This window comes from Apteryx rowi, unplaced genomic scaffold (genome assembly GCF_003343035.1).
Source record: "Apteryx rowi isolate R43461 unplaced genomic scaffold, aptRow1 scaffold_887, whole genome shotgun sequence".
Taxonomy (NCBI): domain Eukaryota; kingdom Metazoa; phylum Chordata; class Aves; order Apterygiformes; family Apterygidae; genus Apteryx; species Apteryx rowi.
The window spans coordinates 239015-254072 of NW_020451190.1; the positions used below are offsets into that span (position 1 = coordinate 239015).

A 15058-nucleotide genomic window follows, 5' to 3' on the forward strand; every position below is an offset into this window, starting at 1 on the left:
CGCTTGTCACTCAGGCTGCCAGCTCGCCCTCATCAGAGCCCTTTTGGAAGGTTTCTTGATTAAGCCACGAAGAAGAGACAAACTTTGGTTTCCTTCCCAAAGCTAATTTATCTTAGTTTCACATAAGAGTTTACATATCTGTCTTCATCTTATTTTACAGAGGATAAGTTTCATTCCTATTTAGAGATTACCAATAAAATATATGTCACATTAAATATTAGCAAAGTCACTTTCCCACGATCACGGACAAATACAGTGTTGTCTTTATGCCTAGACAATGTTAGGGGCTAGAATTTAAACTATTCTTAGTACTATTGTAAAACATGAAGTTTTTCCATGGCAAGGATAGCCTACAAGCCTGGGAAGGCAGCAGGTGTCATTCTTTAATTTGTGTGACTCTCTGAATTGAAACAGGAAACCTTAGTTTGTATCTACTCCAGGTTCCTCAGGTATGTAATACAAGGCAAATATGTTTAATTTGTGTTTAGCTGCCATGAAAGAATGTCCCTGAATAGGGTCTGCTGTAGGCAACTTCTTGAATGAGGCATTTTCTAGTAGTTTAGTAGTTTTTAATTCCACTGTGAAGAAGGGACCCCGCACCCCCACCCCCCGCAATGAATTGGTGTATCTTCTAGCTGCTCAAGGTGCAAAGGATGCAATTTCCCCCCCCCCCCCATCAAGTCAATGGCCCAAAGCTCATTAGTTTCAATGTTGTCATGATTTTTACCTGGTGGTGGTGTGTATATGTGTAAATGGTCTGTGGCGAACAAATGGAGACAGCCACCACAGTATTCTTGTGTTCATTTTGCACTAAAGCGAGCTACTTACAGATTAAAAACCCAGTACTTCATCTTTTTGGGGGGAGGCCACCAAAGCTTTTCTAACTAGTAATTGTATAGGTTAATCTGTTATTGAAGTGTGATTTATTTTTATTTCTGAATGGCTCAACTTACTGAAATGGTAATAGAGTTTCTTCTCAGTTTTCTTTCTTTGAACCTGTTTTAAGAATTGTAGTAGAGTTGAATTCCCAGTCCTGAAAGAAGGAATGTGTCTGTTTAGTTTGGGTTAGATAACCAAATGGGTAGTCCAACTTTTTCAGTGGTAGAAGCTAGACAGTAACTCTAGGATCTTTCTCAGCTCAATGTGGTATTTTGCGACTTCAAGGCTAAGTGCAGTGAAAGCACCAAAAAGCAAGAGTTTTAGTGTCGCAGTAAGATGATTTCCTACCTGCAAGTTCCCCTATCTGATACCAGAAATGTGCGGGTCATGTGAAAGTGGAGAAGTTAATAACCGAAGTCAGGAACTGAAGAGGGAAAACATCACATTCAGAATAAAGAGGAAAAAGGATTTTCTTGGAGAATGTGCTAGAGATCAAGCTCACAATAATTTGGTTCTGGTAACTGAAGAACTTGGTCTTAAAATAACTGCTAAAAACAAAGGAGATATGGGAGGGACTTTGCTGTTCAGACTAAGCCCTCATCCCTTAAAGAAATTTTTTTTTTTTAATCAATTTATGATGAGTAATTCTTTGGGGAATCTCAGTTATACAACCACTGAAGACATCCCTGTTTTCATCTTTTAAGGTTGTGGTGTAATCTTCTATTTTCTTCCGTATGTATAAGCGCCAATATGTGTCTTCTGCAGGGACTCCTTTAATTTGAGTTTGAACTTGAAAGACTGTAGGCTGATTTTCTTTTTCCCCTTGCTTTGGGGGATTTTTTTTTTATGTATCTAAAAAGAAAACTCTTGATGAAGAGAAACCCAAAATCTTAGTGGGCCAATTCTTGATTCATATACAAATGAGCCACGCCTCACTAAGAAAGAAAAAGAAATGAATTAATGGGAACCAGGTGGTAATAAATGACATACTGGACCTTCAGAAAGCAATACAAGTATGAGCTGAAAGTAAGTTTCAGGTCTTATTTTTTTTCCTTTTTTAAAAAGAAACCTTTTCTAGTGAAGTATAACTTCTTAGAATAATGGCTCTTTTCTATTAGGCCTCCATGATGAAAGGATAAATTTAAGAGATTACTAAGAAAGATTTAAAGTTTTAAATCTTTTTCATAAATGTATGAAATAGTTGTTGTATTCCTGCTTACTGTACCTTTCTTTCTGTTGTTGTTGGCTGGAACTTGATCATCTAAATATACCTGAAACATCAGTTAAATACTGATTTGACCCTGAGAAATCTCAACAAATCTAATAAAGCAGTTTTTGATTCTTATCCATGACTGACTCGAGGCTTTTTTTTTAATATGATATTGGAATAGCTACATGGGTGACACTAGATGTCTTAGGTGTCTGAATATCTGTCATTCCTAAGGTATCATTCTTTGAGAAGTCTTGGCGTTACTGAAAAGGTATTCATACAAATCTCTTGTTTCAAGTTTTATATACTTTTTAAAATTCAGACAGATGAACAAATCCAAAGATCTCTCAACCTCTTTCAGATTAGAGTACTTCCCAATATCCTGAAGTTTGAAGTAAACCTATCTGTAATAAAACAACTGCATAGTTGTTTTAAGGTATTGAGTTTTTGATTTAGATTTCATGTGTTTTATTTCGGAAAGTTACGTTAAATGTTAAGACTAATTTTGCCCATGTTCTCTTTCAACTATTCAAGTTACCAGCTTATCTGAAAGAAACTGTAAAAGCGCATACTGTTTGAGATGTGCCCCAATGTAGGGGAGGTGCAAAATAGCAAGTGCTATTGTAACTTCTCTGCTTTGCTAACAGGCAACACCAACAAATGCTGTATTTGTTTTGATGATATTTTCGTAGTGCAATACAAACTGTGAATATTTCTGTTCTTGTCAAACAGCAGAATATTTATTTTCTAGAGTGAGAGTGTTTGAGAAGGGAGATTATAGGGGATTAATGGCTGTATATCAAACATTTTATTTATGGGGAGATTTCAGGACCCTCTTGTTTAAGCCAAGATGAAAATGCATAGTTAGCAGTAGTTTGGTCTGTATTTAAAATTTTTTAAAATTGGAAAGAAATAAAATTGATCTTTTAATACTTGAATGGCATAGTATATCATTAGCTGGCATCAGATGTGCTCTGTAGGTGCTTAAAAGACTGGAAAAAAATTGTTGACATTTGGTGTTTGATACTTAGGCAACCAGCTCATTGCAATGATCTGCAAGAGAATTGCCACTTGAGGGTGAATTTTCTTGTGATCATCACTAGAATCCAAACTTTGCATTACAGGTTACTTAACCTCTAAAATTACCCCCATAGAAAGGAAAGGGGGAAAGTGGTCATCTTGGTGCGTGCTGTTGTAAAATGTTCCATGTAAATAGATGTAAGAATAGGAAAAAAAGGGAACAGTATAAAAGTAGTGATTTCTATATGTCAAATTATGGCCACACTTCTACACAGACTGTGTACATGTAAGCTGGGAAGGTGAGAAGGCTAGAGGAGAGAAGCAAATAGGGAGAGTGTGGTGTCAGTGTGGGAAGTGTAGTGAAGAGCTTGAAGGGCACAGGAGCAAAAGCTGCGGGACAGTGTGTGAGGGGCAGTAGGGTGGCTGAAATACATTGGCAACCAGCAGAGATGGCAAATAGAAGGAGCTTCTGCTGAGGGATAAACTGGCTACTTCACGTCTGTCAAGCTCGTCACCACCAAAAAGCTTCTGCCACTGCCTCAGTTACCTCCAGCAGCTGATTGTGATTTTGGGATGTCTCCCGGTCCAGGGCACCTCCTTTCTCTAGGGACCCTTCTTCTAGCTGGGGTGGTGGTGGTGGGGGCGTGGGGGGAGGAAGACAACTGAAGCTCCCTAGTGTCCTTATCTTAGAATATTTTCTGAGAACAGTTGCCCAGCATCAGAAAGTGAAAATACTTTATCTTCGAGAGACCAATGCTTTGTGACTATAGAAACTCTCCTCCTCACTGCCTGAGCACTGCGTTTGGTTCATGTTCTACAACTAGTACTCTGACTCAAAGCAGAGCAGAGGTTTAATGGATTAATATAAGATTTGACTGCTTTAATCACTGGCTATCTGCTCCATGCACAGAACTCAGTTTGGTAGCTGCTTAAATAAATTTAGGCTGAAACGGCAGTAGAATCTAGAGGGACTCAGGAATACAGATACTTGTGTATATATAAATACATGCGTGTGTGTGTGGTTAGGATGATTTTCTTCACAATTTGTTTGCTGTAGATGACATGGTTCTTAAAATGTGCTGAAATAAGCAGTGACAATTGAACTAGGTAGTATCAGACACTTCTGGATTTGCGATACAGTATTTTAATTTTGGAGTCTAAAGAAAAGAACTATAGTTTGAAGTGTGGGAAAGTAACTATAAATTATATCTTGGCGGTCCATGCTGCTTCAATCACTTCCTGACCATGTTTGTTCAGTTTTCAAGCCAAAATGAGATTTTTCTAACTGCAAACATTGCTAGCCAATCTTGATCTATAAAATGCAACCTGTTGCTTAACCAATAAAAAAGCTGGACTCCAGAAATGGTCTGGGATTTGTTTCTAATACAGCACAACGTAACTCTTCTATTACTACATCATTGTAGTCTCGTTGATGGGAGTAATTATTTTGCTGGTAACTTTAGCAGATGTGATGCACACTGAAGGCAGGTAGTAACAGTTATAAATATTAATTCTTGTGGAGACATTATTGTGGTATATATCAAACATAGACTCTGGGGTCCTATTGGTAGCTAGGTGGCTGAAAGAGGGCCAAGAGGAACTTGCTGTTGTTTTTCCGTTGCTACTGGGGCAGAACACTGTATAAACATTTTAAATTATAGGCACCTGTGGGCATCAAGGCTCTCAGACAATGGAAGTACGGTGTGGTCACAGCTGTGCGCTTCCACGTACTGCTAAGGCAGTCGGATTAGGAGCCAGCTATGGTGATTATGCATATTGTAGCCGGAACCAGAGAAATACTAAAGAAAGGTCAGTTGTGTTCTATTCCCTTTGCACTACTAGAAATACAAGGGGGCACATAAGGCAGACCAGAGGACCTGGACCATCATCGATAGTGTTATTAACGACTGGAAACCTGGATTCTATCATTCTTCCTGTATTTGCTTGCTAGCGGAGGGGCCTTTTAAAGTATATTGGGCAATGGTGCCGCATTTTACACTCTTGTCATAGAGAGCAAGATGCATTGTCATTTGAGATTTATACCCGCAAAAGCCTGGAGTTGCAYGTGCTTTGCTCTTTGACCTGCCTCCTTCCTCCCTTTCCTCCCCAGTCAGCTGCTGTCCCTCTGCAGCTAATTTACATCCCCAAATGAATAAAGCCTAATCCCCAACCCTTAATCCTCCTAAGCCCAGCTGAACTTTGTGATCCTATCTTGACTTTGCAGGAGAAATAAAAGGTGGGGAGGGAATGTCTTTTCACTTTTGAAAAGGGTGCCTATCAATTACATTTTGAGGGGGGAGTTTCTGTGAGTGGGCTGGCATTTTAGTGATCCGTATATATTTTTTTTGCTTGCTATTTTATTTTTTTCACATGAGCAGAATCACCCAGGATTTCTGTTTCAGCATATACTCCTGGTAGGGGGAATCTGAGGAAGAGGAGTTTTCAAGGAGAGATTGCTTCTTATGTATTAATGCAGAGACCRGACAGCACACTTTTACGACATAATATTGATAGTTGTGAATGAAGATTCCTAGCTTTCCTCTTAAAAAGTAGCAAATTTTGACTTCTGGAGCCACTCAACATCTGAATGAGCCCTTCTTGCCCTATTGGTACATTGCCACCCTCTTGCCCCAAAAGATTTCAAACTGCAGAGGAGGCTGCTCTTCAGCTTTCAGTCAGGTAGGGATGAAATTTCTCCTCTCACGCTACCCTGTATGGTGAAATGGCAGGATTAATCTTGTCCTTTGCCAAATGGTCACATGAATTATCATGACATTAAGACATGAATGCAGTATATTTTTGTGAAGTTATGATTTTTGGTCTAAAGACAAAATCACAGCTAGACCAAGAATCAAATTGGAGTTTGTCTCTTAATAGGGCTCTTATGGAGTGACAGGACAGAGAGTGAAGCTCTTATTCTGATCTGAAGTGCATCAGTCGTTATGGTTCAGAGCGTGAATGGAGCCCCCTCCTGTAGCCTGGTAGTCAAAAAAATTTTTTTTTCCTCCCTGCTATTTGTGCTTAGCAAGAAGATCCATGTGGCTACGACTAGTACTCTTGCTGCCCATACTGTTGTCACTTTTAGGCTAGATGATTGCAACTTTTGCATTTGGAAAGCTTGGTCAGTAAGAAATGCGATTGCTTGCTTATTATTTAATGTGTCATGTGGAGAGTATAGTCTGGGAAACCCCATGGTTCCTGAATTAAACACATGAACCTTATAAAGTGTGCAACATGTAACTTTGTAACAGAAACAGGTGAGAGATGTATAGAATAAGATTAAATATGACAATGCTCAAGCAACCAAAAACAATGGGAGAGCTTTTAGGACAAAAGGAGAAAAACATAAAAATSAGGTTTGCTTTGGATATATCATAGACAAGCCTCTTGTTATGATTCCTTGAAAAGAGAGTACATTGCACAGCTGTTAGCCACGTAAAAGAGAGATATGTATGTGGATGTCCAAATATGACTATGGAGTTACTAATCCAGTTTCCCCAAATACTTAAATACTTGGAATATAGCTTTCACCAGTGCTAGTTACAGCTATGAAAAAAAATTTATTAGAAATTTATTAGAAAAAAGAAAAAGCTTCTCCTCTTGAGAAACTGTGTTCCACAACCTTGATTCTTCTTAGAAAGAGAAAAGGTTTCAGGTGACCGAAAAATAATCGTGCTTTGGGGAGAAGTTTTCAAACATCTGATTATGGGGTCATAAATCTTTGCGATATTAGCGGAGGAGTCCATTTCCATACCCAATGGCAACCTTTCCCTCCCTCCCTCTAACCGTTATCACCCATGCAGGGCAGCTACTTGTGCACAGCGTTGCTGCGCTCGCTGTCTATCCCGCACAATGAATGTGCTCCTCCTGGAAATCCGAACCCCGCGCCGCTGCCGGAGAATAGCCTTGACTCTTGAGGTCGCCTCACTTGGCAAGTCAGTGAGTTAACGGGTCTGAAAAGATTTCCCTGGAACAAAATGGATGTAAACAGTCTCCTCTCGATTTGGCGTATGTGGGCCTGGAGTCCTTTCATCTTCCTTTGCACATTCCAGATATTGGCTTCTCCCCTCGCCCCGCGTATACACAATGGAATAGATAATGCACTGAGCTCAAATTTAYGTCTAGTGCATGATGTGTTTGTACTCTGCTTCATTACACCTTCGTTCTCCCTTTTATTTGGGACGGGAGAAGTACCTTAAAAGCCTTTTTAAAATCAGGTTTGATTTGTTTATTCAGTGCTTTTCAAAAGTAGTCTGGTTAAAGTCCCTCAGCCGCTTCATTTCCTCTGCAGTTCTGCTGCAATATATCTCATTTCAGTCAAGGATGACTCTATGCTGTAGCAGTTTACTCCTTCAGCTGCTTTGAGAAAGTTCCAGAAGGCAGATTTCACAATTTTCATTTTAAAGGAGCTTGTTTTTTTTTTTTTTTTTTTTAAATTTTTAAGCATTTAATTCACAAAATATGTCATGCTGAAGATCTATTTTACATTGCTAAATTTTCCCCAGGTGATATTCTAATGTTCATTCACCATTAAATATTTAGAATATCTTAGAGTTATAAAGGGTATTTTTGTTTTTATCTTTCACTGAATGTCAACAGCCCCTTAATCACTATGTGCTATTGAAAATTTTTGCTCTTTCTTGGGTCTGAGCTGAAGTTCACTGAGGTTAGACTACTGTTAACTTCTCTAGCATAGGGATAATTTTTTTAATATCATTTAAATGTCCTTTATTTTTCCAAAATGGCCATGTTAGGTCTGCCAACAAATCTTGGAACCTGTAAACCACAGTTGTTATTCTTTTTGTCTGTTTTTCCAATCTTGTTATTTGATCATGAGTCAAAACAGAATAGATTTCTTTCTCAAATCAAGGATATTGCGAGCGTACTTTTCAGAAGTTGTTGCAAGATCAAGATTTCTGCCAGTGTATCAATAAATACGCTCTGAGCTAGGGAGCCGTTACCAACTGAAACAGTCATTACAGTTATAATCTCACTCAGTGGTTCATATTGTTATATTTCTTGTTTCTCTTTAATTGGACCTATGGTCCAATAAAATAGTTGTCTGTCATCATATTTCTGGAAAAACTAGGGTGTTTTTCCCACAGCTTTTGGCTCTGTACTGTGTTACTACTTGTTGCTAAATTCTCTCACTTCTGCATCCTTCCGTGCTTTCTCTCCCTTGCCCCTGCTTCTGCACTGCCCACTCCAGGTAGAGGAAACCTGGCACCTTTTCTGTTTAGTTTAGTAGCCCAAAACTTGGATCCGTTGACCTTGGCATACAAATTAGCTCACTTCCTAGGCACTGGGAATGGCAGGTAAACTCCTCTAGTGTGTAGACTTAGTTTATCCTAACTGTGAATAAACTTTACTTTAAGCTTAGCTGACAAATTCCAGGGATTTGTTCCTCTTTTTAGAATTTTAGGAGAAGCAAGCTTCAAAAGTCTTGAAGAATGAGAGCTCACTCGAGTTCCTTTGAGTAAAAACAGCTTATGTGAAGGGCTACATGGGAGGCAGCAGTTGTGTGGCTCTCGGGGGTGGGCAAGGAGGAATCTCCTCTGGGGTCCCCTGGGTCTGCTCCTGCCTCCCAGAGCTGCTGCAGGTGAATCTCCATCGTACTGGGGGAGCTGAACGTAGCTTGTCGTTCAGTGTGAGCTGGCTTACATGCACACACATTTAGTTATGTGTTTACTTGTAGATGCTTGGTTTAAAGTCAAGTACCTCAAGTTTGGTGTGTGTGTGTGTGGGGGGGCAAACCTGAGATATGGCTTTGATCAGCAGAAGGCGTTTTATCGGGGGTCCTTTTCTTGTTGAAGCTTATTTCTGCGGGGCTCCAGTCATTGTAAAATTGTGCTGGAAGTTTGCCTTAAGAATTTGGGCAATGTTTGCTGCACAAATTAACTCGAGGTAAATAGCTGGAGATTTAGAGCTCAGCCGTCTCAATGATGGCGGCTGGGAAGGGCTCTGCAGAGGCCATTGCTAGGGACAGAGCTGCCGGAGGTGCGCGTGCCCCTGCCCCATGCGCCTCCTGCGTGTCAGGACAGGCTCCATAGGTGGTGGCTCTTTAGGCTGGTGCCTTGGTCAAAGGTACAACAGACCTTCTCTCTATATAAAGAAAAATGCACCACCTGCAAAAAATAAAACAGCAAGAGTAGGAAATAAATAAAATTTTGAGTGTGAACCTGTATAGCAGTGGATTTTATCTTGCATATTTTGAGTTTTTATCACATATTTTTGGAAAGTTGTGGGGAATGTTTGTATGCTTTCTTTTTATATAAAGGATAAATAATTGTATCGTGTGATAAATTTGTATACATATATATGAATGTATAAAATATATTTAAATTAGTTTAACAAATTTTACTTTTGCTTCACTTTCTCCTACAATATTAAAAATATTTTTTCTGTAATTTCTAAATGTCTCATGAATTGCCAGATCACCTTGCAATTTTCAAGTATCCTATTTCACCAGCCTTTAATATGACACAACTCTAATGAAAGAAATAAATTTCTAAGAAATAAATTGTCAGGCTGAAAGAAATTCGCAATCAGTGAATTGTCAGGTTAAAGAAACTTATTTTAGTTGATTTGGCAGTTTTATAAGTTATTGTATGTGGCAAATTCAGAAATCATTCTAAACAAAGCTATTTATCTACTGTCTAGATCTTGGCTACTCAGAATTGCAATACTGGAAAGCTGAAATTTCTATCTCTAATATGCTTCTGTGCATGAAAATATATATGAGCAGTCATTTAAAAATGATCAAATGAAGGGATTCAGCAAGTATGATGATTTTGTCCGCAGAGCAGTTCTGTTCTATTAATATTTTAGATTGGTTGCATGCTTAATTTATATAGCTAATTCATTAAGTGCTGTTTAATCAAGTTTTTAGTAGCTTTCTGTTTGTCTACATGAGYCTTGTGTAAGGTGAGAAGGGAGGCTTCAGACACTGTGCCCTCTGTTCCCTGGGCATGGCAGTCTGCACGTAGCTCCAAGCAATGCCCTGTGCTCCTTGGTATATGATACAATGTCACTTGGTTGCCCTGAGTAAAGGACTGGTGGTCAAAAAGTGAGTTGCTTTAAGAGTTGAACTACCATCAAATTATTAGTCTTGGTCCTTCATGCTATTTCATTAATGAGAATAGCAGCAAGAGCTCTGAGCTGTTAGTGCTGTTATTAATTATCAATATTATCAGTGGTACTTCTTCCAGGTTCTGTTGTGTTTGTGCTTATATTTTAGAATAGATTCTTAAGCCTCTGCTTTATGTAGCTTGTTAAAGATAAATATGGAACTAGCAATACCAATTGTACACAGCTCGTGTAATTTAAAGTTGCATCCATATTATAAATGAGCAGTAGGTCACTTGTGTGCAAGGGCAACTCAATTTTAAGTGCTGTAAATTTTATGCTAAGTGGAGCTAGACAGGGCTGCTCTAAGGTGACATTTAATGCACGTTGACGACTTAAACRCCTGCTGTAATTGGCTGGTATTTTTACATTAAGGGAAAATGCTAGTGATTGAATTTGTATTATTTAAAAAACAGAGAAAAGGCTCACTTAAACATAAGAAATAGTTTAGGAAAGGAAGTAAGCTTTTGATGAAATTATAGTATCGGGTGGGAAGTCTGCAGACTTTTATAAAGAAAAGTAAATGACAATTGAAGTCAGATGTTTTACTAATACTAATCTTCCATAGTTGACTTAGAGGTAAAAGGTAAAGGTGAATGTGTTTCTTGCCTTGCATAGATGCATTTCATTCTGATTTTGAAATGTCTTCTATGACATCTTTCAGAAAGACTTGCTTAAATCATCTGAAAACATAAAGACAATGTTACAGGCCTGTGTTTGGTTTTACATTATGATATACCCTGTTGCCTTGTCTTTTGAAATTGTAATGCAGCTTTCTCTCTCTTTTGCGGCAGGATGACAAGGACTTGGTTCATGAGTTTGTGGTGGCTGAAGGTCTGACTTGCTTGATCAAGGTGGGAGCAGAGGCAGACCAGAACTATCAGAACTACATCTTGAGAGGTAAAAATGCTCCAAAAGCTGTTTTTATTGCTCTGAATCTTTCTCAGGTCTGCTATGACTGCCACATCCAGCATCTGTAACACGTTTCTCAGATCGCTCCAGATTCTTGCATGTTATGTGGGAAATTTAAGGGATGGTGGTGGGGGCTAGCACTCATCACGGAGCAGGATGAGTGTGTGCAATTTTCATCTAACAAGGAAACCCAAGCTGGAAACTGGGAGAGCTGCTTTAGTATTTTGAAGAACTATGAGTAAGGGGAGAACACTCATACCAAGGGATCTTTACTGCTGCATGATCTCACAGTAAACAGAGACAGTAACAAGTATATAATTGTGGTGGATTGCTCATCTGAATTTTCTCAGACTGACATATATAACTATCTTTAAAAATGTCAATTTGATATATTTAGCTGCCAAAGCTCAATCTACAAATTGAGGAGTAAAAAAATATATACAAAAATAAGGAGAAGGATTGTTTAGATAACCTAATTCTAAGTTTTTGAGGATTTGAGTAGTAAGTGGAACTTCATGTAAAGAACTTGAAGATTAGATCTGTACAAATACCAGCATGTTAGGATGTGTAAGAAACCAAACCACTGCCACAAAAATTATTTTCAGTGCCAGTAGCTGAGCAGTGATATAAACTTACTTGGATGATAGCCTGCATATACTCAGAAGTAAAAGACTATGAACCACAATAAAACTAGACAAGCACACAAAAAACGTGAAAGAAAAAGATTCCCTCTTTAAAGATGAAAAAAAAAAATGTTTCTAGGAGGCAATTAGCCATAGGTGTTCTCAGAAAATATGGACTGGAATCAAATTAAAGGTGCTGTATTGGCCAGCCTGGCCTTCAGTCCAGTGTTTCACTCCCATGTCAGCTCAGCATTGATCTCCCTCAGCTGGATGATGTCTTCCCCCTTCAGCTGGTTGTGCAGCCAAATATTGCAAATTCAAAACAGGGAAACCTAATAGGCATTTACAGTACCTGAGTGTCCAGGTGGCTTCATAATACAAACGCAGGATAGCCCTGCAATCTGTCTTTGCCAGGATCAGATCAGATCCAGGGCATGGAGCCTCAGAGTTGACAGAATGATCTACTAATATCAGAGAAGTCGGTCACATCTGAGTGATCTTAGCACAGTATTATGTGTATCTTCAGCTTACTGAGAGCTCGTTTGACATTCAGGAGTGGATTAAGAAGAATTGAAACTTCCCTTCCCATAGATTGCTTTTCAACAGGAATGAAACGCTGTATGTATGTTACCAGAGACGACCCCAGTGCAGCCAGAATTCAGGGAGGATCACTATGGTTCCTTTCCTGGTGTGTGGTGTCTGTAGCTGTGCTGTGCTTAAGAGCTTGAATCCATGTCTGCTGAAGTTATTGAGCTTCCACTGAATTCAGCGACTGATATAGCAGAGCCTTAGTGCTAATGTCCATGGCATTGCACCAAGGAAACTGCGACCTTGGCTGTTGCATTGGTATTAGCAAGTAGTCACTGTTCCTTTAAAAAACTAAAACTAAAACTTCCCATGCATAAGTATGCCGTATAGCTAAGAATCTTGTTACAGGAAGACTTTTAGGGCTTCGTACCATCTAAAGAGAGGTTTCTTTTCTGTTTTTTTTCCTATTTTGCTGGTTCATGAAGCTGAGGTTTCCCTCTGCATAGTTAGTATATCCTAGTATCTATTACAGCAATACAATATTCAGTATTTTTCTGTGTAACTTGGGTTTTATTTTAGAAATGAAATCTATGTTTTGATTGTCTTTCAGGAAGTTCAAAGCTTGTTTCAACTCCAAGTTTTTGTCAGCTGGTTTTTGGTTCCAGGAACCAGTGTGTGCTTTCCAAATAGGTCTGCATGTGCAGTGAGATAAAGAGAGGTTTGGAAGTATAGCATAGCCAGTCTTATCCAAATGTATTGAGGAGGCTACCGAAAAGAAACATTAAATACATCATGTAAGATGATTTTTCTGGTATGTTGTTTTTAGAAGGTCATAGTAAATGGCTGAATTTTTTGTGCCAGTTTTGTGTGTTATTGCAGTGCTTCATTTTGCTAAGCAGAAAGTGCTGAGTGTGTATACGTATGTAAATATTACCAAAAATGCATCACAGTTAACACTAAGATGGTCCCGTAAGCTCTGAACTCGGTGTTAAGTTACAGAGGTAAAACAACAAAAGGAGCCATTGTCCTGCAGTTTTTCAGCCTTCCAGCTGTGGTGTCCTTGTCTACAGTCCCTTTTGGGATGGGATATATCCTCCTTATTTGCACCAGACTTAACCTGAACAAAAAAGGGATGCAATTTCTCCTTCATTCCATATTCCAGCTAAATTCCTTCCTTAACTTTCTTTTAATTCACTGTTTGCCTCTCGTGATCCTAACACAGCTTGCGGTGCTGACGGTAAACAGCAACCTTGGCCTCAACGTTGCCTGCTCTTCCAGGGCTCACCAATGCAGTGCTACCCGTGTTCTTGACTACATGGGTTCTGAGTATTTTCTGTGAAATTGTTTGCCTGCACTCTGTCAAGAAATATTTTGTACCTAGAAGTGCAAATAGGGTGGAATTATATGTATATGTAAACGTTACAGGTAGTTCAAGGTCATTATGCATTCTCAGGTGCTAAAGTTATTTCTTGAGAGCATTGCTTTCCTTTTTTTCTGAAGGTCTGTGGTGTTTCACTCAAACGCTTCCTGACTGCAAATTGCTACTTAATGGTTTTGACTTGGTTCAAGGCAGAATGAGCTGCCAAAAAAAAGACTAAGTATGAGTCACAAAAGTTTTAGTTACTTTAAGGGGTAAGTGAATAGAAGATAACAGTGTGCTTTTTAGGTGCGATACAGAGCAACCAAGACAGTTTATTGTCAAGTGCTGAAGAGTGACCATTTATTTCTGCTAGGATCCCATGAAGTAGGATTGTTTGACAGGACTTTTCCCAAAATGTTCTCTTTTCTCAGTGTATAGTCTATAGGCCCCGAAACAGCAGTAGTCAGAGCTTCTCACTCAAGTTGTTCTGTTGAAATATTGTTTAGAACACAGCTTTTGTTCCTCCTTACTTACTAGTTCTTTGGCTTAAATTTACTCTGAGACGTTCCTTCAAATTTTTGTGGAAATATAAAGAAATGATGAGTTTTGTGCATATGGGTGGATGGATTCCATAGAAACAGGAATGCTTTTCTTCTTTCTTTCCCCCCGTCCCCCCTTGAGAATTTCTGTAAGGATGATAAATTCACTCATAATGCTGTGTAGTGCACTAGTAACTGTGGTTAAATGTTTCTGTACCAATGAAAAGATTGCAGTATGGTGGGTGTTGCCTGAACATTCAAAAACATGTGGAAATGGGTCAAAGATAGAGGAGAATGTCCACAATTGATGATATAGATGATATTTTGAAGGTACTTTGGATATCATTTTAAACACATCTCTCTTCTGTTTCTGCCACAGAATGAAAGAGCAACATCTGAAATGTAATGGCTGAGCGTAGACTAAAGAATTGATAAAATTGTGGTAGTCTTCACAGTGCTGTTGGGAAGGTGAGAAAGAAAAACAGTTTGTGTAGGCCCAGGATTAAGTGTTATGAAAATACACTAGATAAGTAAGGCAGGGGGTGCTTAGGGGTGAGCCCACTGGCACCGTGCTGTGAGCAGCTCTGCCCACTGGGGTTCGGGCCCTTGGTCCACAGAGAGAAGGCTGCCAAAAGTTCATCTGGCCTTTTTGCAAAGCTTATTTGAGTGCCTGGATCCCTACTTGCCTGTTTGTGGATTCAGATCAGTGTTCAGTGTTGTCCAGAATTAGATGAAAGCTGGAAAGTTCATTCCTGTGGTCTGAAAACACAAGCTAGGTATCCAAACAGGGAGAGGCCTTGACCATGCTACAGCAAAAAATGTCAAAGAACTAAGGCTGAGGAAAAAATTGGGCCATCAGGCA

The 15058-nt window shown here is 39.1% G+C and overlaps 1 protein-coding gene across 1 annotated transcript in view; it reads left to right on the top strand.

Annotated features, from left to right (window-relative positions):
- The window catches only part of LOC112977980 (FH1/FH2 domain-containing protein 3-like), a gene marked incomplete at its 3' end in the record, with an annotated part of 202322 nt that extends 191188 nt beyond the window's left edge, over positions 1 to 11134 (top strand). The window contains exon 5 of the mRNA XM_026090970.1: positions 11029 to 11134. Coding sequence (XP_025946755.1) covers positions 11029 to 11134 — 106 coding nt within the window. The remainder of the gene's footprint in view (positions 1 to 11028) is intronic.
- Between the last annotated feature and the right edge of the window lie 3924 nt (positions 11135 to 15058).